This window comes from Eublepharis macularius, chromosome 9 (assembly GCF_028583425.1).
Source record: "Eublepharis macularius isolate TG4126 chromosome 9, MPM_Emac_v1.0, whole genome shotgun sequence".
Taxonomy (NCBI): domain Eukaryota; kingdom Metazoa; phylum Chordata; class Lepidosauria; order Squamata; family Eublepharidae; genus Eublepharis; species Eublepharis macularius.
Genome location: NC_072798.1, coordinates 13030093 through 13053875, shown reverse-complemented (window position 1 = coordinate 13053875; position 23783 = coordinate 13030093). Strand labels below are relative to the sequence as shown.

At 44.9% G+C, this 23783-nt stretch overlaps 1 protein-coding gene across 1 annotated transcript; it reads right to left on the bottom strand.

Moving 5' to 3' along the window:
- Positions 1 to 223: 223 nt before the first annotated feature.
- CMAS (cytidine monophosphate N-acetylneuraminic acid synthetase) lies at positions 224 to 22644 on the bottom strand. Its single transcript, XM_054989363.1, has 8 exons — positions 22409 to 22644; positions 20198 to 20340; positions 19663 to 19818; positions 19186 to 19319; positions 16697 to 16791; positions 14472 to 14643; positions 12287 to 12440; positions 224 to 3141 (listed from the first exon to the last, which is right to left on the bottom strand). Exons 1-8 carry the CDS (start codon positions 22618 to 22620, stop codon positions 2948 to 2950), a joined length of 1260 nt encoding a protein of 419 aa, XP_054845338.1. The 5' UTR covers positions 22621 to 22644; the 3' UTR covers positions 224 to 2947.
- Positions 22645 to 23783: the final 1139 nt, after the last annotated feature.

Below are 23783 nucleotides of genomic sequence, written 5' to 3'. Positions count from 1 at the left end.
CTTCTGTTTGAAGTTCTAGAGCCCCTGCCAACCACCACAAAGCTGTTGTGAACCTCCATGCCCAAGCATTGCCTGAGCTTAAGAAGCTGTATCACGACAAGAGCCAGTCTTACAATGCCATAGGGATTGGGCCCACATCGGCCAGGGGCAGATGGTTCAGCCGAGAGAAAGCACTGGAAACGTCCTCTCTAAAGGGCATCATTTCAAACAACAAAACATGAGACAGGGTTTTATTTTTTATTCTTGAGTTGGAAAAAAAACCTCGAACAATCCTAAGATTGGTAAATCATTATCTGCACATAAATAATCAACAATAAATCAAGTAAAGTCTTCATCAGTATTGATCACAAATGTGAGTATTTAAGGGTAAAAAAAGACTGAAGATTATACAGTCCGGGTCGGTCCATCAATTGCAGTCATGCAGCCTCAATTTGCCTTGGATCACTACATGGAATGGAGTGGGGGGGGGGGGGTTAACCCTTCAACCTCCAGTTGGTTTCGTTAATCAAAACTGGTTCCAAACTTTGCTATACGTATTTTAAAAAGAGGGGGGAAACAACTTGATTTCCCCTTTAAAATACTGATGATAAAGCAGATAACCCCATATGGGCTAGTGAAAGTGACTAGTGGCTGACACCCTCTCCTTTCCCCCACACGGCCCCACTGCAAAGTGGAGCTGCAATTTGCATTTTATACATGATAAGAGAGCTGGGGTATTCATCTCATTTGTTTTTGCCCCAAGTCAAGCCCCACCCCTGCCCCTAGGAATCAGAGATGCTATCAGTTCGAAGTTGATGTATCCTGTATTGTCTGAATACAGCCTTCCGTTTGCAAGCAATCCAAAGCATTTGCATGTCTGCACATTTCCAACAGGAATGGAATAAGACTTAAGTGCACAAGACTTCTGCGGTTCGTGACCCACCAAGCCAAATGCAGCTTCTCCACCCCAGCCACTCACTGTGCTCCCCCCATCACTTGAGGAAACCTCCCACTTCTACCTGCCTAGAACTCAAGCACCTGGCTAGCGGACCGTATTCAACATGGCAAGTCACAGATTGCGCTGCTACCTAACATGTTCCAGAAAGAAAAGTTCCAGCATTGCATAACTCACCGATATTGAGGGCATACAAAAATTACAGGCAACTCTACAGTATTATTTTCCAACTCCCAAAAAGACAAGCAGCCCACGGAAATAAATTATCATTGCCTTTTGAAAGATACAACAAGCAGTAAAAAGAATAGCAACTTCAAAAAGTATAAAACAAGATTGCAGACATTACATCCACCCTGAATCCCTATTTTCCACCATTACCAACGGGCAGGAGAGATGCCCCCTCTAAAAGTATAGACATAGAAGTAAATATCAAATGGAGAAATTCTCTTATCCAATCCTTCTTCCAAGGAGCCGCAAATGGAATACACGGGGCTTTATTATTCTATCACCTTAACAGCCCTGCGAGGCAGGCAGAGTCACAGAGATGGCAAATACATATCACAAAAAAATGAGAACTGTGGCCAGGGACACAGCAGTGGAGTAACAAACAATATGAGTGGGTGTGGGAACAAGGGGCACCGGCACAGAGCAGAACCACTTCAGGGAGGTGTTGCACAACTGAACACTCCATTTTTTTTTTTAGTTTTCCCTGCCTATGGAAAACTAGTGCTTCAGGGAAAGAAGCTAAGTAAAAAAATGTCTTCTCCTGATGTGCTAGTTTTTTTTAAAAAAATATGGGATATGTTAAAATGCAACCACCCCCTACCTTCAGTGAGAAGTGGTACATACCATCGTGGAGTCTCATGTGATTTTTGTGATGCGTACGTGGCTCACCTCTAAGGGCAGCAGGCCTCGTCTCTAAGAGGCAGAGATCTTGCTTTTTAATTATTCCATTGTGAAAGGTTCTTGCCTTTTTAAGCTCAGCCAGTTAGATTAACTGGGGTGGGGAAAGAGGAGGTGCTGAGAGACCCTATGTGGTTTTGAAGGTGTCTCTCCTCTCGCCCAGTTCTAAGTCCTGTTTGCTGGGATTCACATCAAGCCGGGAATCTAAAAGGGCTTTTCGGGTGAAAACGCTTATCGCCTCCCTTGCCAAAGTCTTTAAGAAGCCTTCAGTTTAGACATAAATGGAAGCCAAGGGTTAATTAAACTAATCATGGTTAGTGTGGTTGTCTGAACACAGGCCACTCAGCAGCCACCAAATCAGGATCTCAAATCATGGTTGGTGTATTTAATCAGAGACCAAACTAGGATTTTACATGATGTGTATCAGTACAGACATTCTAGCTTAACCACGGCTTGCATGGCAATCTCAAGCAAAATTTCACTTTGGAAGAATTTAAATCATGCAATTGCAACCGGTCTTTACTAAAACCCTTGCCCGCTCCCTGGTTACAGAGACACCTGGGTAGAACGAAAGCAATGAAAGCACCATTTGCCGAGGCAAAACAAAACACGAGGGATCCCTTCGGTGCTGAATTCAGGTTTCACAATCCAGCTGTTAGTTCAAATAAACCGTGGTTTCACGTTATGTCTGATCCCGGCCGATAACTTCGGTTCATATGAAAACCCGGCAATCGTCTCCTTTGGCTCTTTTTGAACAGGAAACAAACCCAAAATTATCTTTAGTTAGTTCTATTTTTATAGACTTACCACTTTTCAAAAGCCAGGCGTTGGCGCTGTCAATTTCTTAACCTTTTTACAAGGCTCATCAAGCTACGTTGCCTGGGATCAGCTTGACGGGTGGCAGCTTTTGCACTAGCGGGGGGCTGCAGTTGGAAATTAACGTTTAAGTGCTTGGGGAAAAATATATCATGCTGCACAGTCCTTGGTAATGTTCTTTGGATTCCTGAAATGTCAAAAACCAAGTAAACGACAGAGAGACCAGCAAAGGGAAAGAATAAGGGGACAGTTTTTTCCATCCCCAAGAGAAGCGGCAGCTTTAGGCCCGTATTATCATGGTTTCTTCCCAGCTGAATTTACTTTTTCCATGAGGAGGAATATGTGCTCTGCAAACTCCCGGATTGCGCCACGGCCACCGTTACATTTGCAAATGTAGTTCGTGGCTTTCTGTGCAGCCGGGCAGCTGTCGGCCGGGACAGCGCTCATTCCAGCTTTCTTTAAACACTCCACATCCGATTCCTCGTTTCCTGCACCAAAACATACAAAATCAGTTTATTCAAAGCACGTTGCTAGTAGCAAGCACGTTCCAACATTTGATCACAGGGGAACGGAAGGGGTAAGATAGGGAACGTGGTTATCAGTGGTTGTAATGATTTCAAGTAAATGTGTGCATGTGTCTTTAAATGCTTGGTGTGAGATAGGTGAAGAGTGGGGGTGAAAGAGAGGGATGAGTGAGGGATATGATTGGTTGATGACTGAGAGTGTGGGCGGAGTGAAGGCAGTTTGAGACTGGGAGTGGAGAGCAAAGTTTCAGTCCGAGGAAAGCAGGCTAGCTGTGGGCTGCCTGAGTATGCTGAAGTATTTATGAGAGAAATATAACCTGTGTGGAACCTGAACTGAGCATGTTTGTGAAAGGACACTCAGTCAGGGAAAGAGAGGCCAGCTGTGTGCTGCCTGAGGAGTTTTAAGCATTTCTGTGAGAGAAATATTGAGTCTAGAGAAAGCAGGCAAGCTGTGTGCTGCCTGAGTAACTTTAAGCACGTCTGTGAGAAATACTGAGTCAGAGAAAGAGGCTAACTGTGTGTGAAGCCTTAGAAGAGATCTGTGTGAATGAGTTTAAATGAAGTAACTTTAAGAACCGAGAACTACTTTTATGAAACCGATATGCTTATTGAAAAATAAAAGTTTGTTTTGTTATATCCCAGAGTGGCTGTCATTGCTATATCCCATTCCTATCCTCAGGGCCACATAGAACCACAAAGGAGCCTGACGCTTAGGCACGTTACAAAAGGGAAAATTTAAATAAAATATCTTGGAATATAATATTCCTGGTGGCAGGAATCTACCCAGAGCGTGTAAGGGAAAGATTAAAGGCAAAATCTACCCTAGAGAAAGTGAAGGGTCATAACAGTGGTATAACCACTTTGCTCAGGACAGCAAAAAGGGGAGAAGAACAACCAAGGGTAACCAAGGAGGTTGGAACAACGGGGGGTGGGAATTATGGAAAATAACTTGAAATATGCATTAAAAACACCAGTATAAAGTTTAAGTTATTTCCTTTATTTTTTATTTGGGATATTTTTCAAAACATTTTTTTCAATTGGAATGAATTTGGCTGTATTTCTCCTTTTTTATATGATATAATAAAAAGGTAAAGGTAGTCCCCTGTGCAAGCACCGAGTCAATCTTGACCCCTGGGGGATGTCGCATGACGACGTTTTCTTGGCAGACTTTTTACGGGGTGGTTTGCCTTCCCCGGTCATCTACACTCCCCCCCCCCCCCCAGGAAACTGGGTACTCATTTTACCGACCTCGGAAGGATGGAAGGCTGAGTCAGCCTTGAGCCGGTTACTTGAACCTGGCTTCCGCCAGGATTGAATTCAAGTCATGAGCAGAGCTTGGGCTGCAGTACTGCGGCTTACCACTCTGCGCCATGGGGCTCAGTATATGATATATTGCCCTGACTTTATTTCCTGCTGTTCTGGGGCAGAATTTTTAGGAACTCACTCCATTTTAGTTTCAATTTCATCGCAGCATGAATAATTTCATTGAAATATATTTATTTGATATTGGTTTCTTACTTATTTCCCAGGTTTTAACCTTTACGCGTTTTTGTCCCCCTTTCCTCACTCTGTTCCAGATACTTTGTGTGCTAGGTGATGTATGTTTAATTTATGTATTATATTTACAGGGTGCTCTCTGTGAAATTTTTATACCTCTGAGGAAGGCCTTTGGGCTGAAACGTGTCTGGTTTAATTGGTTCTGTACATATGGCAATGAGTTGTTCTATTACAACTGTAGTAAAAAGTCCAGTAGCACCTTTAAGACTAACCAACTTTATTGTAGCATAAGCTTAATTGTAGCATATGCTTAACTGCAATTTATTGTAGCAAAAGCATAAGCTTTTGAAATCCACAGCTCTCTTCATCAGATGCATCTGGTGCTACTGGACTTTTTACTATTTTGCTACTACAGACTAACACGGCTAACTCCTCTGGATCTATTACATCTGTATATTAGTTATTTTATTTCTATACAAGGTTTTAATACATATATGGAGGACTGCTTTATCCCTTCCTCCCTCAGGTTCCTTATAAAGCTTTGTTGTGGCCAGAGAAGCAAGCCCTTGGGCACGAATCACAGGGCAAGGACCAATGGGATCTTCCCCCTTTGGCTCTTAGCCCTGTGGCTCTCAGCTTGTGACTTTGATCAAGCCAGCCGAGGAATCCAGGACCGGCCTGCAATGTACCTGTTTTGCTTTTATCACAGTGCATTGTTTGATTTATGTATTATTTTTCACTGTTTCTTGCACTGGGGTCCTTTTCAGAAAGAAGCAGGATATAAATACTTAAATAAATATATTACAAACGTCTGAGTCGCCTTTTCAAAACACCCCTTCAGCCTGCTCACAGCGAGGTGGGAAAAGAAATACAACATCTAATCACAACTTTAAGAAAGGTAAAAGTGAGAAAGAAAAGAGAGAGTTCACTTAACACACAAAGCGAAGCCCTTATACTCTTCTAAGTTCCGTTGAGTTAATGGGCTTAGAAGGGTCTAACACTGTTTAGGTTGGCGCTGTTGGACAACAGCACCTGCGATCGCTTCTGAGAACAGAAAAGTATTTACGTGCCAAGAAGGCATAAATGGAACGGAAGACAGCAAATGGTGCAAAGGGAAGAATCTTTAATAACAGTATAACCCCTGTGCATTTCGCATACAGCTTCGTCAGGGGGATCTTCCAAATTCCTATTAGTATCTTTCTCGTATATGCACTACAGCAGAGTGAAACACGTAGGGATTATACTATGATTAAAGATTCCCCCCCCCCTTTCTCCTTGCAGGGGTAAAGGGGGGGGTGAAGAGTGCTTTCATGCTTATGGCCACTACACACTTACTTAGTGTAGGATTCTCTTCTCTCAGTGTGGACTGCTGGAAAAGGGGAAGAGCTGCAGTTATTAAGGCAGCTTTACAGAACCAAACTATTTCTCAGGGTCCTGCTGTCTGCCCATTTCCAGTATTGCATCCGTCAGAATTCAGCCTGTCCCTTGTCTCTTTTTTCCCTCTTCTGTCTTTTCCCCCTTCATTTTGCCTTGGTGTGCCCCCCCTTCTTCTTCATAAGTGGAAGGGGCCACCTGGAACACTTTAACAGGGAGTTCCACGGAATCTATGGCACAAAACTGAGAAACAAAAGACGCTCGGACTTCCTGCTCTTACATAACACACAGGGCCGTAGCTGGATAATGAGGTTTCTTTTGAAGACCACTAAAACCAATTAAAAAGAACAATGTATTGTCGAAGGCTTTCACGGCTGGAGAACGATGGTTGTTGTGGGTTTTCCGGGCTGTATTGCTGTGGTCTTGGCATTGTAGTTCCTGATGTTTCGCCAGCAGCTGTGGCTGGCATCTTCAGAGGTGTAGCACCAAAAGACAGAGATCTCTCAGTGTCACAGTGGGGAAAAGATGTTGGCAGGTCATTTGTATCTACTCCGGAGGGGTGGGGTTGAGCTGAGTCATCCTGTAAGAGTTTCCCAGGGTGTGGAATGCTAATGGCGGGAGGCTTCACTGTATCCTGAGGAGGTTCTTTTGCATATGGATTGGTGCTTGATGTGCTAATCTTCTCTGCAGGGCTATTGTCGAGTATAGAGTGTTTTGTTAGCCTGGTGTTTTTCAGAACTGGAAACCATGCTCTGTTCATTCTTAAGGTTTCTTCTTTCCTGTTGAGGTTTTGCTTATGCTTGTGAATTTCAATGGCTTCCCTGTGCAGTCTGACAAAGTAGTTGGAAGTGTTGTCCAGTATTTTGGTGTCCTGGAATAAGATACTTTGCCCTGTTTGAGTTAGGCTATGTTCAGCCACTGCTGATTTTTCCGGTTGTCCAAGTCTGCAGTGTCTTTCATGTTCTTTTATTCTTGTCTGGATGCTACGCTTTGTGGTCCCGATGTAAACTTGTCCACAGCTGCAGGGTATACGGTATACTCCTGCAGAGGTGAGGGGATCTCTACTGTCTTTTGCTGATCGTAGCATCTGTTGTATTTTTCGGGTGGGTCTGAATACTGCTTGAAGGTTATGCTTTTTCATAAGCTTTCCCATCTGATCAGTAATTCCTTTGATATATGGCAAAAACACTTTTCCTGTAGGAGACTGTTTTTCCTTGGTTGTTCGATTCATCCTGGGTTTGATTGCTCTTCGGATTTCATTTCTGGAGTAGCCATTTGCCTGAAGTGCGTGGTTTAGATGATTAATTTCCTCATTGAGAAAGTGCGGCTCACATATCCGTCTTGCGCGATCCACTAATGTTTTCATTATGCCTCTTTTCTGTCGGGGGTGGTGATTGGAGTTCTGTCGGGGGTGGTGATTAGCTAACAAAACACTCTATACTCGACAATAGCCCTGCAGAGAAGATTAGCACATCAAGCACCAATCCATATGCAAAAGAACCTCCTCAGGAAACAGTGAAGCCTCCCGCCATTAGCATTCCACACTCTGGGAAACTCTTACAGATTGACTCAGCTCAACCCCACCCCTCCGGAGTAGATACAAATGACCTGCCAACATCTTTTCCCCGCTGTGACACTGAGAGATCTCTATCTTTTGGTGCTACACCTCTGAAGATGCCAGCCACAGCTGCTGCCGAAACGTCAGGAACTACAATGCCAAGACCACGGCAATACAGCCCGGAAAATCCACAACAACCAAAAAGAACAATGTTGTACTGCAGCGAGAGGAACGTCAATCCTTGCTCACGTTACGGTGAACGTAGGTATAACCGGCCTGTACATGCATACATCTGTTTTTAAGGAAGAGAAGATGGTTGTTGTGGGTTTTCCGGGCTGTATTGCCGTGGTCTTGGCATTGTAGTTCCTGACGTTTCGCCAGCAGCTGTGGCTGGCATCTTCAGAGGTGTAGCACCAAAAGACAGAGATCTCTCAGTGTCACAGTGTGGAAAAGATGTAGGTCATTTGTATCTACTCAGGAGGGGTGGGGTTGAGCTGAGTCATCCTGTAAGAGTTTCCCAGGGTGTGGAATGCTAATGGCGGGAGGCTTCACTGTATCCTGAGAAGGTTCTTTTGCATATGGATTGGTACTTGATGTGCTAATCTTCTCTGCAGGGCTATTGTCAAGGATAGAATGTTTTGTTAGCCTGGTGTTTTTCAGAACTGGCAACCATGCTCGGTTCATTCTTAAGGTTTCTTCTTTCCTGTTGAAGTTTTGCTTATGCTTGTGAATTTCAATGGCTTCCCTGTGCAGTCTGACAAAGTAGTTGGAAGTGTTGTCCAGTATTTTGGTGTCCTGGAATAAGATACTGTGCCCTGTTTGAGTTAGGCTATGTTCAGCCACTGCTGATTTTTCAGGTTGTCCAAGTCTGCAGTGTCTTTCATGTTCTTTTATTCTTGTCTGGATGCTACGCTTTGTGGTCCCGATGTAAACTTGTCCACAGCTGCAGGGTATGCGGTATACTCCTGCAGAGGTTAGGGGGTCTCTACTGTCTTTTGCTGATCGTAGCATCTGTTGTATTTTTCGGGTGGGTCTGAATACTGCTTGAAGGTTATGCTTTTTCATAAGCTTTCCCATCTGATCAGTAATTCCTTTGATATATGGCAAAAACACTTTTCCTGTGGGAGACTGTTTTTCTTTGGTTGTTTGCTTCATCCTGGGTTTGATTGCTCTTCGGATTTCATTTCTGGAGTAGCCATTTGCCTGAAGTGCGTGGTTTAGATGATTAATTTCCTCATTTAGCAAGTGCGGCTCACATATCCGTCTTGCACGATCCACTAATGTTTTCATTATGCCTCTTTTCTGTCGGGGATGGTGATTGGAGTTTTTGTGTAGGTACCGATCAGTGTGAGTTGGTTTCCTGTAGACCTTGTGACCTAACTGAAAGTTTGCTTTGCGGATGACCCAGGTATCCAGGAATGGGAGTTTTCCCTCGATTTCTTTCTCCATGGTGAATTGTATGTTCAGGTGGATGTTGTTGAGATGATTCAAAAACCTCATCAATTCTTCCTCCCCATGGCTCCAAATGATAAATGCATCATCCACAAACCGGAACCATACACTAGGTTTGTGGGGTGCTGATTCTAGAGCTGTTTTTTCAAAATGTTCCATGTAGAAGTTTGCTATAACTGGGCTGAGTGGGCTCCCCATGGCCACCCCATCCATATGTTCATAGAATTCGTTGTCCCATTGGAAGTAACTGGTTGTCAGGCAATGGTGGAATAAGGCTGTTACATCCTCTGGGAAAATCTGATTAATAAGTGCAATAGTGTCTTTTACTGGAACCTTGGTAAACAGGGATACAACATCAAAACTGACAAGCATGTCTTGTGGATTGAGTTTCAGAGAACTGATTTTGTTGATGAAATCTGCTGAATCTTTGATGTAAGACGAGGTTTTCCCGATGTGGTCCTGCAGGAGATCTGCCAGATGTCTAGCTAATTCATATGTCGGTGAACCAATGGCACTCACAATGGGTCGGAGTGGGACTGAATCCTTATGTATTTTGGGGAGTCCATATAGTCTAGGTGGCTGTGCTTCAGTCTTGCATAGTTTTCTGTGCGTGTCGGGATGTAGTGAGGAATTCTTGATCAGCGCATTTGTTAGCCTGGTGATTTTGCAAGTGGGATCTCGTTTTAGTTTTTTGTAGGTGGAGGGGTCCAGGAGTTCCTTAATCTTCTTTTTGTATTCCTCTGTTTTCATGATCACTGTAGCATTGCCTTTATCAGCTGGTAGAATGATGATGTCTGGATCTGCATTGAGGGTCTTGATGACATTTCTCTCCTTGCGTGTGATATTGCTGGTGGGAAGCTTTGCCTTTCGTAGAATCCTGGCTGTCTCTCCTCTTATTTCCTCAGCTTCCTCTTCAGGTAGATGACGAATGGCAGCTTCTACATTTGCAATGATGTCTTCCACAGGAATTCTGGTGGGGGTGACTGCAAAGTTTCCTCCCTTTGCCAAGATGGAGGTTTCTTCTGGTGAGAGTTGACGGTCTGTCAGATTGATGACAATGCGTGCATTGTCGAGCATGGGGCTTGTCTGTCTTTTTTCCTGTAGTTTGTTAAACTTCTGCTTCTGTCTGGATGTGTGGTTGGTAAAAACTTGTTCCATCTTCCTGTAGGTGAGATTATCAACCTTGTCCCAATCCTGACTTCTCATTTTATGGCTGGTGTTGATATGCAAGCAAAATAGCTCCTTGTCTGTGGCAGCAAGTTCTCTGCGGGTAGTGTGGATTCTCTCACGTAAGAGGGCCTGTTCTAGACGGGCATAAATGCGGTTCGCCTGTGTGGTTTTGAAGATTCTTTTAGTTGTGAGAAAAGATGGAATAGTTCTTGTGTCCCTGCAGCGTAGAAGAAAGGTTAAAGAACAGAGTAGATGTGCTTTCTTGTTCCGAAGTGTTTCCAATCTCCGGGTCTGTTGGAATGTTTCCTCCCCGTAGAGGTGTTCGATGTATTGTCGAAGGCTTTCACGGCCGGAGAACGATGGTTGTTGTGGGTTTTCCGGGCTGTATTGCCGTGGTCTTGGCATTGTAGTTCCTGACGTTTCGCCAGCAGCTGTGGCTGGCATCTTCAGAGGTGTAGCACCAAAAGACACAAAAACTCCAAAAGACACAAAAACTCCAATCACCATCCCCGACAGAAAAGAGGCATAATGAAAACATTAGTGGATCGTGCAAGACGGATATGTGAGCCGCACTTGCTAAATGAGGAAATTAATCATCTAAACCACGCACTTCAGGCAAATGGCTACTCCAGAAATGAAATCCGAAGAGCAATCAAACCCAGGATGAAGCAAACAACCAAAGAAAAACAGTCTCCCACAGGAAAAGTGTTTTTGCCATATATCAAAGGAATTACTGATCAGATGGGAAAGCTTATGAAAAAGCATAACCTTCAAGCAGTATTCAGACCCACCCGAAAAATACAACAGATGCTACGATCAGCAAAAGACAGTAGAGACCCCCTAACCTCTGCAGGAGTATACCGCATACCCTGCAGCTGTGGACAAGTTTACATCGGGACCACAAAGCGTAGCATCCAGACAAGAATAAAAGAACATGAAAGACACTGCAGACTTGGACAACCTGAAAAATCAGCAGTGGCTGAACATAGCCTAACTCAAACAGGGCACAGTATCTTATTCCAGGACACCAAAATACTGGACAACACTTCCAACTACTTTGTCAGACTGCACAGGGAAGCCATTGAAATTCACAAGCATAAGCAAAACTTCAACAGGAAAGAAGAAACCTTAAGAATGAACCGAGCATGGTTGCCAGTTCTGAAAAACACCAGGCTAACAAAACATTCTATCCTTGACAATAGCCCTGCAGAGAAGATTAGCACATCAAGTACCAATCCATATGCAAAAGAACCTTCTCAGGATACAGTGAAGCCTCCCGCCATTAGCATTCCACACCCTGGGAAACTCTTACAGGATGACTCAGCTCAACCCCACCCCTCCTGAGTAGATACAAATGACCTACATCTTTTCCACACTGTGACACTGAGAGATCTCTGTCTTTTGGTGCTACACCTCTGAAGATGCCAGCCACAGCTGCTGGCGAAACGTCAGGAACTACAATGCCAAGACCACGGCAATACAGCCCGGAAAACCCACAACAACCATCGTTCTCCGGCCGTGAAAGCCTTCGACAATACATCGAAGAGAAGATGAGTATTCACTTTGCAAAATGAAACTGAGGATGAGAACCTGGACAAATGTGTGGTTTGCACATGCACTGAATGTAACATGAGAATTACTCAATGCTTGTATGAAGAAAAATCAAGTATACACTGTACATGAATTGTATGTACATTCCCTGTAACTTATGAACAAGGCTCAAGAGACCAAGGGGAGAAGAGGGGTGGGTAGCTGCCCTTCAATCCGAGACTCCTGACCGCTTCCTGGTTTGGAATGAGGGAGGGAAAGCCAGGATTTAAAAAAACCCCACAACTATAGCACTTAACATTTTGAGGCAGTGTTTTAATAAATTAATAAAGACTCTACATGGTTCACTATGTGCCAACATGAATGGGACTGCTAGCACCATATATGTTTAGTTTGGAGATTGAGGGGGGACATGATTGCGCACTTTAAATATTTGAAAGGCTGTCATTTGGAGGAGGGCAAGGAGCTGTTCCAGTTGGCAGCGTTTTTTGTTTGCAAGGAGGGCCTCACCTAAGTACGCCACTTCCTTCCAGCACAAGTTCAGTTCCTTCCTCCATTTCTCGACGATATGTAGCTTGTTGGCCACGCTGACTTCTACGGCACAGCCCAGCTTCATGGCGGAAAGGGTCTTGAGCGAGCAGTCTCTTTCAGAGATCAGCCGCACCTGGATGAACCAAAGAGTATTAAGACAACAGCCGGGAGCATAGCAGAGAAACAAAACTTGTGAAACAGCATTTGGGAGGGGAAAGTATGCCTTGGTGGAAAATCACTGCTAAGGAGACAAGACTGTCCGGAACAGTCAATAATGCTAGGAAAAGTGGAAGGCACTAGGAATAGAGGAAGACCCAAAGCAAGATGGCTTGACTCAGTAAAAGAAGCCACGTCCTCCGGTTTGCAAGATCTGAACAAGTCTGTTAACGGTAGGATATTTTGGAGGTCTTTCATTCATCGAGTTGCCCTAGGTTGGAGACGAGTTGATGGGACGTAACACACACAAAACAAGGAAATACCTACAGGCAGGGGTCATTTCATAGAAAAAGAGCTGCAGGAACTCATTAGCATATGCCACGCCCCTTCATTGGGCTGAAATGGCCGGGATTCAGCTGCTGCCAGAAAGGGGAGTGTTCCCCCACCTGGCAGTGTCCCAGTCAGGGCTATTTTGGCCCCAATCCCGGCTGAAACAGGCCCAAAATGGCCATTTGGGGCATGTTTTGGCCTGGATCAGGCCACAAACGGCCCATATTGGGTTGGTGCCGGGCAGGGGAGGGAGTACCCACCAGGCACTGACCCAATCCTGGTGGCTTTGGTCCTGACCCTGGCCAAAACGGGCCCCAAGTGGCCAAAAACTGCCATTTGGGGCCCGTTTGGGCCCAGAACGAAGCCATGTAATTGGAAAAAGAGCCACTGTGAGGACTCTCTGATGGGCCGAATCTTGGACTTAGCCCTTGGTGATCAAGGGTGCCAGGGATGGTGCAGGTGCCATTAATTGGGCCTTGATTGGGGCCAAAATGGCCCAGATCGGGGCTGAAACGGCCTGGATCGGGTCGGTGCCGGGCAGGGGAACGGCCCCAAATGTCCAAAAGTCAGGTGGGCGAGGCCACCTGACTGTTAGGGGAACTGCTGGAACAGTGTTCTGGCGCATTCCCCCTGGAAATGAGCTCTGCCTACAGGGCATCACAGTGTGGTTGTCTCTATTGTACAACACTCAGGGGCTGGCCCGTGTGCTGCTGAGGAAGCATGTGTGCCCTGTTGTTTGATTAAAGACATCCTGTCTCCCAACCACGTGAGTCTGAGCCACATGGTCAGCTTCTGCTTAAGCGAACCCTGCTGAGCTTTGGGGATTTCTAGGAACGCCATTTGGTACAGAATTCTAATTCTATGAAAATTCACACCATGCCAACTGAAGTTCTGGACGCCCCATTAAAAAAAAACTTCAAAAATTCTGCATCGCAAGAAGCTGATCAGCATGAGCAGTCTGAACAAAAGGTTGTGATGCCATGGAGTAGCCAAAGATGACAAGAGTGTGAGAACGACAGTTTGGATCCTGCATCTGCCAGGAACTTTCAGCCTTGTACCCCACCTCTAATTAGGTAACAACACCGACCTACCTTGAAGGACTGTTGTAAGAATGACAACAACATGACATTATGCGAAGCTCTTTGAAATCTGCAAGTAACTTACATATTACTTTTCTAGACAGATGAGTGTCCCATTCAGAGAAGTGAACAAAGTCAGTGTTGTTATTATCCCTACAACACATCTGGGGAGCTAGGGCTGAGAGGAGGGGCTTACCCAAGGCCACCTGCTGAGCTCATGGCAGTAGTGGGAGTCGAACCAGCAGAATCCTGATTCACAACCCAACCACTTACTCAAGGTCACCTGCTGAGCTCATGGCAGTAGTGGTATTCGAACCAGCAGAGTGCAGATTCGCAACCCAACCACTTACCCAAGGCTGCCTGCTGAGTTCATGGCAGGAGTGGGATTTGGACCAGCGAAGTGCTGATTTACAGTCCCACCACTTAACCGCTCTACTACCGCAGCTCTACCAACAATGATTATAATTTCCTTTCTTTCAGCTAGATGTGAACCGCGGGCCTTGAAGCCCCTCTATAAAACGTTCTTCTCAAGACTGAGATTTCCACAACCATCCCACCCTACTAATTCCCCCCCTCGAACGGTCAGAAGCCAAACGTACTTCAACACCCCTTTTCTGTAGCAAATGAATCCCGACAGCATCCCTGACGTCGTAAGAGAGGACCTCTTTTCCATCTTCGGAAACGTAGATGTGACCGGTGGTCAGGCATCCGTCGATGGTGCAAACCAGCAACTTCACCTCCTTCAGGGCCTCTTTTCCAAAATAGCCAAATCTGGAAATATCAAGAGCAGAAATCAAGACTGAAGAGAGAAGCTGCTCGTAATTTGCCCCTCAACACCCTCCAGAAAAAAAGGTCCAGAGAAAGATACAAAGCCAAAAGCTTATATTTCATTTATACACCAACTTTATCTCCAATGGGGAGCCAAAGCAGCTTACTTTGTTCTCTTTTCCTCCATTGTATCCTCACAACAACCTTGTGAGGTAGGTTAGGATGAGAATACGACTGGCTTGAGGGCACCCAGCGAGCTTCCACGGCAGAGTGGGGACTTCAAACCTGGGCTGCCCAGATCCAACCGCTACACCACATGGAAGCACTGCATTTGGTTTTAAACTGGACCGTTCGGACTGCAGACAAGGGCCAGCCTGGCTTTAAACCTTACGGCCTCACAAGCATGCATGCAATTAAGCTCTTTTCTACAGGCTCTTGTCTAGAAGCCTCCCGCACTCCCAGTGTTGGGCAAGCGGCTATCTAACCATCCGTTTTTATCTCACCCTTCCTACAAGAGGTTCAGGAGGGCATCGACGGTTTCCCCTTCCCCTTTGACCCTCACAACAAGCCTACGAGGTAGGTTAAGCTGAAAGATGGCCCAAGATCACCCAGCAAGAGTCACGGCATAGTGCCATCCCAAATCTGCTTTTAGCTGGATATATGATTTGGGGACTTCCGCTTGAAGATCCCCCCAGAAGGAGGCAGCCCACCGTCCGTACAGGTTGTTCATTTGATCGCTGAAGCGCTTCCACTGTTAGGACGTTTCTCTTAACATACATCCAAAATCTGCCCTCCTGGAACTTCAGCCCAGACACCGTTTCACCCTTTCAATGAGAGCAACGCCAAAGCAGCAGGTGAGTTTTTGCTCTGATCTGGTGGGTTGAGCTCTCTTTTAGCCAAACCTACCTCGCAGGGTTGTTGCAAGGATAAATCCAGAGGAAGCAATAACCCTGTACAGCACCCTGAGCTTGTTGGAGGGTGGGGTAAAAATGTGACAGCTCAACTGAGCTGGTTAATTTTATGGGTCCATTGCAAACATCCATTGGGTTCATTTTATGGGTCCATTGCAGACATGCATTGGGTCCATTTTATGGGTCCATTGCAGACATTCATTGGGGCCATTTTATGGGTCAATTGCAGGTGCAATCCAGCATCCCTCCATGGCAACAGTATTAGATCAAGGCTTCACTGGTCATGAAGGAATTTGGTCACAACTAATTTTTTGCTGCATTTGCTTTTAAGGTTTCCTCACGAAGTATTTTAGCAAGAAAAATCTGGTAAGTTTTTCTTGGCATAATAGTTTTCTAGGTACTGGGGGGGGGGGGGGGGGACATGAACCCCAAGCTCGTGTCTGAAAGAGCCTTGTTACTGGATCATTAATTCCCTTTTCAGTATCAAAATAAGCCCCACCCCACCCTCAGTGGCTGTGCGGAAATTAAGAGACAATCCGAACAAGAGCTCAGTTGACTTCTTCTGACCCTCTAGTAGTTCTGTCAATGAATGAATGAATGAATGAATGAATGAATGAATGAATGAATGAATGAAACAAGCCCCACCCCACCCTCAGCGGCTCTGCGGAAATCAAGACAATCCGGACAAAAGCTCAGTTGACTTCTTCTGACCCTCTAGTAGTCGTCAATGAATGACTGAATGAATGAATGAATGAATGAATGAAACAAGCCCCACCCCACCCTCAGTAGCTCTGCGGAAATCAAGAGACAATCAGAACAAGAGCTCAGTTGATTTCTTCTGACCCTCTAGTAGTCGTCAATGAATGAATGAATGAAACAAGCCCCACCCCACCCCTAGTGGCTCTGCGGAAATCAAGAGACAATGGAAACAAGAGCTCAGTTGACTTCTTCTGACCCTCTAGTAGTCCTGTCAATGAATCCAAGCATGACGGATGCGAGCGATGCACGGTGGAGAGGCCTGGGCATTGAGCTTTGCTGATCAAATGAATTTGCACGTTTGGAACTACACCGGGGGGGCGGGGGGGGGGGCGGAATTACCCACAGTGACAAATCAAAGGGTCAAACAAATGCTGCTTGTTTTTTACCGCAAGACTCTTTGCTCCGCGATTGGCCAGTCGATGTCCACATCGATATCCACGCTGTGTTCAGCCCGCATTTCATAATAAGCCATTTTCCCACCCTGAATAAAATGAACACGTATCAGTGAACAGACAGAGGGGGGAAACAATACTGGAACTCTCTATGGGTCTCCGCTGGGGAGAAAAGTGAAGTATAAACAAATTAACAACATAGGTACTCATCCTCTCAAAGCGGAATTTTTAAGAAGTAGAAGCATTCATTCCATAACCCCTGCAAATCACTGACTTCATAGCTTCTGGATATAGGCATTTTTATACCTATTATATTTTCCTCTCCCCATAATGAGTGCAGAGTGACAAACATGGCTTTACCCTTCTTCGTTTAATCTGCACACCAACCCTGTGAGGCAGGTTAGGTTGCAAGAGAGCGTAACTGTGCTAAGGCTTTAGGGCAGACAGGTATTGCATGAGGAGAAAATGGGAGAGAGCCTCGTATGACATCCTGTACTACTCAGATGAAAAGTTGGATTAAAAAAAACCCTCTGGATACATAGATATGGGCCTAACAGTTTCGCCCATGTAAACTGGAACACCCTGGTATTCTCAAGAACGGGGTCCCATAAGCTGCATTAGGCAGACATTTATTTATTTATTTGATTTGTATTCCACTCTGCCTGCAAGGGGGCTCAGAACAGATCACAATATTTTAAAACAGACAATAAATAGAATAACATTTGCAGCAATATAAACATTAACGACACATCAATTAAAAACAGCCGCACACATTTTGCCCCACCACATCAGACTAAATAACCCGCAGAGCAGGGTGGCCAGTCATAGATGTTTACAGAGCCTGAGGGGGGTATACTCCGCTTGTCAGGCCAACCCAGGACCTGGCTGGATCCTGGGAACCTTCTGTTCATTTCCACCCAGTACAAGAACAAATTCAGAAGATTATTGCTTGCCAACTTGGTTCGACATTTCCTTCTGCTACATTATTGACGGCTTATGAACTATATGGACGCTTGGACTTTGAAAGGACTCTAGAACAAACGGATGTTAACTTGGTTTACTTTGTATTGTCGATGGCTTTCACGGCCGGACAACGATGGTTGTTGTGGGTTTTCCGGGCTGTATTGCTACACCTCTGAAGATGCCAGCCACAGCTGCTGGCGAAACGTCAGGAACTACAATGCCAAGACCACGGCAATACAGCCCGGAAAACCCACAACAACCATCATTGGTTTACTTTGTTCCCAGCGCCGTTTCCTTGCTTTTGGAAGGCACAGTCTGTTGAAATTGACTAAGATGGGTCTCTGTACGTACTCTGTTGAGATGTTTCTTTAAAATTTCTTCCTGACATATGTGAATTATTATTGTTCAGTGTTTAAGAATTATATTTTGTATTTACATTTTGGTATGTAATGTTGTCTTACTGATTCATTTTTCCCTGGGTTTTGGTTTGTTGTTTACCCTGGTTCAGTGAACTTAGGGTTGCCTTTATTGTGTTAGTACTGGAGAGAAAAGCAGTGGCAACCAGATGTCCTTCCATAATGCCCCGATGCAGAGCTCAGTAAACATAGGTATTTTCATTGATATTTGTACCAGATTTTTAATGGTTGTATGCTGCTTTAGGAGGCAGTTTTGGCGTAGGGTGGAGGAGAATGATAAATAAACGTACTGCACTCTTCCTAAAGATTTCCATCCTTTCCACTATCCAAAAGGCACACAAGCCCCCGCTCCGCCGTTCAATTAATAAAGTGGAATATAATTCTCAGTTCCAATAGATGGGAAAAGCTCACTCCTTCTCATGGATGCAGAGGAGTTAGCCGTGTTAGTCTGTGGTAGCAAAATCAAAAAGAGTCCAGTAGCACCTTTAAGACTAACCAATTTTATTGTAGCATAAGCTTTCGAGAATCACAGTTCTCTTCGTCAGAAGCATGGTACAGAAACTGGTCAAGTATAGAAGAGGAGGGGAGGAGAGAGAAGATGCAGTTAGGGGGGGAAAGAGAGGGATGGAACCAAAACATCCCTTTGCTAGTAAATGTAAACATCTCTTCTTGGAATGGAGATTAATTGGCTTGTGTGAGGCTTCAAAGGAGTTTGCCGTGTTGGTTAGTGGCAGCAAAACAACCAGACCATCCAATTCCAATGTAGTATAAGCCTTCGATAACCACAGCTCTCCCCGCCAGATGCATCTGACAAAGAGAACTGTGGTCCTCAGAAGCCCACGCCAGGTGCCACTGGGCTCCCCCAGACCCCGCCTCTGTAAAGGAAATCTGTTACCTGTGATAATGTGATAACCATTCATAGTCCCTATTCATGAACTCCTTCTCATGAACTCTGACTGCACAGATGGGAATGGGCTATTATTTAGGAGTAACTAAAGTGCATCAACTAAACTGCACAAGCAGAGAGGCATCTCACAGCTACCTTGGAACGTCACAACGAAAGCCCAGAAAGTGTGGCTGCCTTTGAAAAAGCCCAGCACCCACCTGTAAATACCCTTTGTCAATCAACGATCTTTTGGCAAAGTAAAACGACCCGTTCTCGTACAGTTCCCCATCCCAGTCCTGCCTCCGGGGACGTTTGGCCGGATTCAGGTTCTGGGGTTTCGTCACATCACAGACTGTGAACAAAAACCAAGAAAACACACTGTTAAAGCTTCCTCCTGTATGTAAACGAACAGTCATCTCTACCTCCAGCGGCAACGAATCCACCGTTTTGTTACCCTTTGAGCAAAAGAGTACTTCCTTTTGCCCAACCTGAAGCTACTGCCTATCAACTTCCTTTGGTCACCTGCGAGTTCTAGTATCCATGCATGCATGCACATCACTTCCTCCCTGATCCTTTTGAGATGCTGAGGATCTGCATGCCAAGCGGATGCTCTACCACCGAGCCATGGCCCCTCCTCTAGCATACACACACAAAACCAATGATTTTACCCTAGTTCAAAACTCAAGGATCCTTACCTCCTTTTTTGATTTCGCTCCACCTAAACTGATGCCGCCTTACTACAGAGAAGACTGAGTCGAAGCCATCCTCTCGAATCATTTTGGCCACTCTGATGAGATCCGTGGGATGCAAGCAGGGAGAGGTGGCTTGGATGTTTCCTACGACGTCGACCTCTGGAGAAAACAACACACCCTCCTGAAAACTATCAGATAAGGTTTGCAGCTTTCAATCATCTGTGGATCACCATCAAAAGACCATCACGATGAAGCTTTCATTACACACTTCTACCCTCTTTTCTCCCTTGCTTTCTACATGTTCCTTTCCTGCCCAAGAAAGACGTTTTCTCCCTGCCTCAGCATTCTGTAATGTGTGAAACTACCCTAAGAGAAGACAATAAAGAAACAAATACACACAGAATTTTCCTGCTTCCACAGAAGTATCTTTTAGGTTGGGAAGTTAATCGGAAACTTTTCTAACGTTCCTCAAGGGCCGTACCCTACAAAGCTTTCCACTTCCTGACAACTTCCCATGTTTATCCCTCTTGGGCTGTACCATCATGATATTGAAGGAACTCCACAATAGCATCCAGAGAGGTAGAGGAATCTTTGGATACTTCGGAGCTTCTTCGGTGGACTTGGGCACCAAACTGCTTGGCCACTTTCTCAATTTCATCGTGGTCGGTGGAAACCCAGATGCTGTTAGCAGACAAAAAAAAAAAGGCAGCATTAGAGATCACCTTGAGAGTCGAGGAGGAGCAGGGCTGATTTCCAATGGCTTCACTGCCTAGTGGGCAAAAGTCAATGTTGTAATACAGCCAGTTGAGAGCAATGGGGCAGTTTTTTAAAACTGGCCATTATCTTTTGATGTATCTTTAAAAGCAGGTGCTATATTGTCATCCCCCCCCATCCCCGCCCACATATTGTCAAGTTACAGTTACCAAGGGGAATACAGAAGACCTCCGTATTTCAGAGATTTATAAGGAAATGATAAGCTTCCAGCTGCAAAAACGCAAAGGGCTAAATCTTGGAAAAGCCAGCATACATCTCAGTTAAATGCTTGGTATGATAGGAAATTTTAACAGCTGACAAAACAATTGGACAAACTGACACTGCAGAAAATCCCTCGCGCAAAAATAACCGTGTTGAAAAACGGATCCCCCTTTTTCATCGCCTGCTGACTCGAATAAGAAATCCAGCACAGATCTTCAAAGACTGGAATCCCAATTACAGATTGGATCAAAAGCAAGAGTTCATGGCAGGTTTGGCACAAGGGATTTTTCCCTTTCTTGAGCAACCTGCCATTTCACCCAAATTCCTCTCTGAGGATCAGGAGCAATTCTTTTTTTTTAAATCCTGCTCATGTCTGAAGAAAGGAGCTCTGACTCTCGAAAGCTTATACCCTGAAAATAATTATTGGTGCCTACTGCAGATCAACGGCTACCCACTAGGATTAGTATCTGGGAGACTCAGGTTTAGATCCCCACTTTGCTATGGAAGCTGACTGGGTGACCTTGAGCCAGTCACACTCCAAGCCTAACCTACCCCACAAGGTTGTTGTTAAGATAAAATGGAGGACTGTGTTGCATCCCCAAATGTAGCAAACAGCAGGATATAAATGAAATAAATACTGCATGCATGTGGACAGTTGGTTTTTCACGGCAGGGATGTAAATAGCATCAACAGCTGCCCGTACAGGTGCATTCTCTGTGGTGGCCCCACCTTATGCAACAGCCTACCTGAAGAGGTCAGGAAAGCTCCCCCCACTCCTAGCTTTCTGTACACTATGAAAACTGAATGACTCGAGATGCCTTTTTACTCAGATAGGAGGGCTGTATTGTAAAGAAATGGTCTCAAAGAGGTGCATTAATAAAAGGATAGCGACTATATGCTTTACTACTATGTACTGTCTGTTATTGTAAGTACAATCCTGCTGGGTAGTTTCTATATTGTTAAATTACCAGTCTTAGAATTGCTTTAAGTTCTGTTTTAGCATTTCTTCAGCTCTATATGGGACTTCTGCTGGTCTAAATCTTTGCAAATTTGCACTTATGGACCCTATTGCATTGTTTATTGAAATCTCTTTGAAACTTATTGTACTGACTCATGCTGTGTAATCTGCCTTGAGTCTCAGTTAGAAAGGTGGACTATAAATAACGTGAATAAATTTTAAAATTCGGTCTTGGAATTGCTTATGTACTTTTCAACATTTCTTCAGCTCTGTATTGGATTTCTGCTGAATAAAATCTTTGTGTAAATTTGCATTTATATACCCTATGACACTGCTTATTTAAATACCCTTGAAACTGATATATTAACTCACACTGTATAAATGAATGATGGTGAGAAAAGTGGACTACAAGTAAGGTGAATAAATAAAATACATTTTTCAAATCATCTGGTAAATAATATCTAATTAAGCCTCTGTTTAAAGGAGCAAGATATTTTCCCCCTCCCAGGTTCCAGACAACCCTACTTTTACAGAATCCATTCATTGTACCTGGCCCACAAAAGCTTATTCTAGAACAATTAGTTTTTAAAGTGCAACAGACCTATTTATACCCCTCTCTATAAAAAACAACCTAGGCCTGAAGATGCATGAATATATCCTTTATTTATTGTTTGGGTCAATCACTGCAACCAGTAAAGAGCCACGTTTCTATACTGCTAACACCACCAACAGCACAGAAGCAAACATAACTCGGATATCCGCTTTGGAAACAAAAGAACCCTACCCCTTTACTTCAAAAAGGACGCATGCGCACACCTCTGGAAGACGCCAGAGTCGAGGGCTGCCCTCAACACCCAGCCAATCAGCGGAACTCCGGCCAGCAGCTTAATATTCTTCAGTGGGATCCCTTTGCTGCCGCCGCGGGCTAGAATGAGCGCCGCCATATGTGTGGAAGACCGCTCCGCATCTCCTGAGTGCTGGGGAACCGCGACAGTAGACGACGAAGACGCTCTAACGGCGGCCGCCATCCTGCTCGACTGGCAACGAACATTTCCCTCCCTGCCACGTCTAGGCCCCCGCCTCCACACGTACAAATCGAGGCACGCACGCGAAGAGCATGCTGGGAGATGTAGTTTTCAGCCGGTAGTATAAGAACAACCCCCCCCCCCCCAGTTTGCCGTGTTGTCTGGAAATGGCGGCTCGGCTCTTTACAATGGGTGATGGGAAATGTAGTTTGTTGGAGCAGAGGAAAAGGGAACTTGCTGATTTTTCCCGCTGGATGATGGGAAATGTAGTTTTCGGTAGGTCACTTGTGTATTGGGCAAGAAATAAGAAAATACTAAACTCGTGTGGCAGGATCAGACCTAAGGACAGGCTGCATCTTGTTTCCAGCAGCGGCCTGCCAGTTTTTTTTAAAATGGGAAGCTGACGAGAAGAGAATAAAAGCAACAGGTCCCGCTTTCATTTACATCTGTTAGAACGCCTCTGAATATGTTCCATTGGGCGGACTGCCTCTGAACATGAAGGTTCCATTAAGGAATCAGAAGGCTGAGCAACAAGAAAATAAAATAAAGTGCAGCTATTTATTATACACTGCACAAAAACTTAGCATTAAAACAACATATACGGTACCATTAAAAACGCATCATAATATATGGTCACAAGATGAAGTTGCACGTCCAATAACAAAGAACCACAGAGGGCGATCTTTGCAGCGGCACATCCCTGTTGAGCGCCCTTTCCTCCCTAAACTGCACCCTCCTCAGGCATCGCCTCAAATCGCCAGGAATTTCCCCAGCTAGTATTGGCAAACCTCCCACTTCCCCATCCCATTTCGTTGCATTCAAGAATATAAGGAGCAGATCTAGCATTGTTCTGGCAATGTTCTTGAAATCCAGCAGAGGGCAGACCGATTGCATGGAAAGACTTGATCATCTATATGTAACACTAAGAGCCAAGCTACAAGTGACGCCTTACACAGGTTGGACACTTGTCAGCTTCCCTCAAGTTTTGATGGGAAATGTAGGCATCCTGGTTATACAGCTTGGCTCTCCATTACAGCTGCAAGACCAGGATGCCTACATTTCCCATCAAAACTTGAGGGAAGCTGACAAGTGTCCAACCTGTGTAAGGCGTCACTTGTAGTTTGGCTCTAGGTGGTCCCAATCGTTTTTGAGAATCAAGGAAGAGG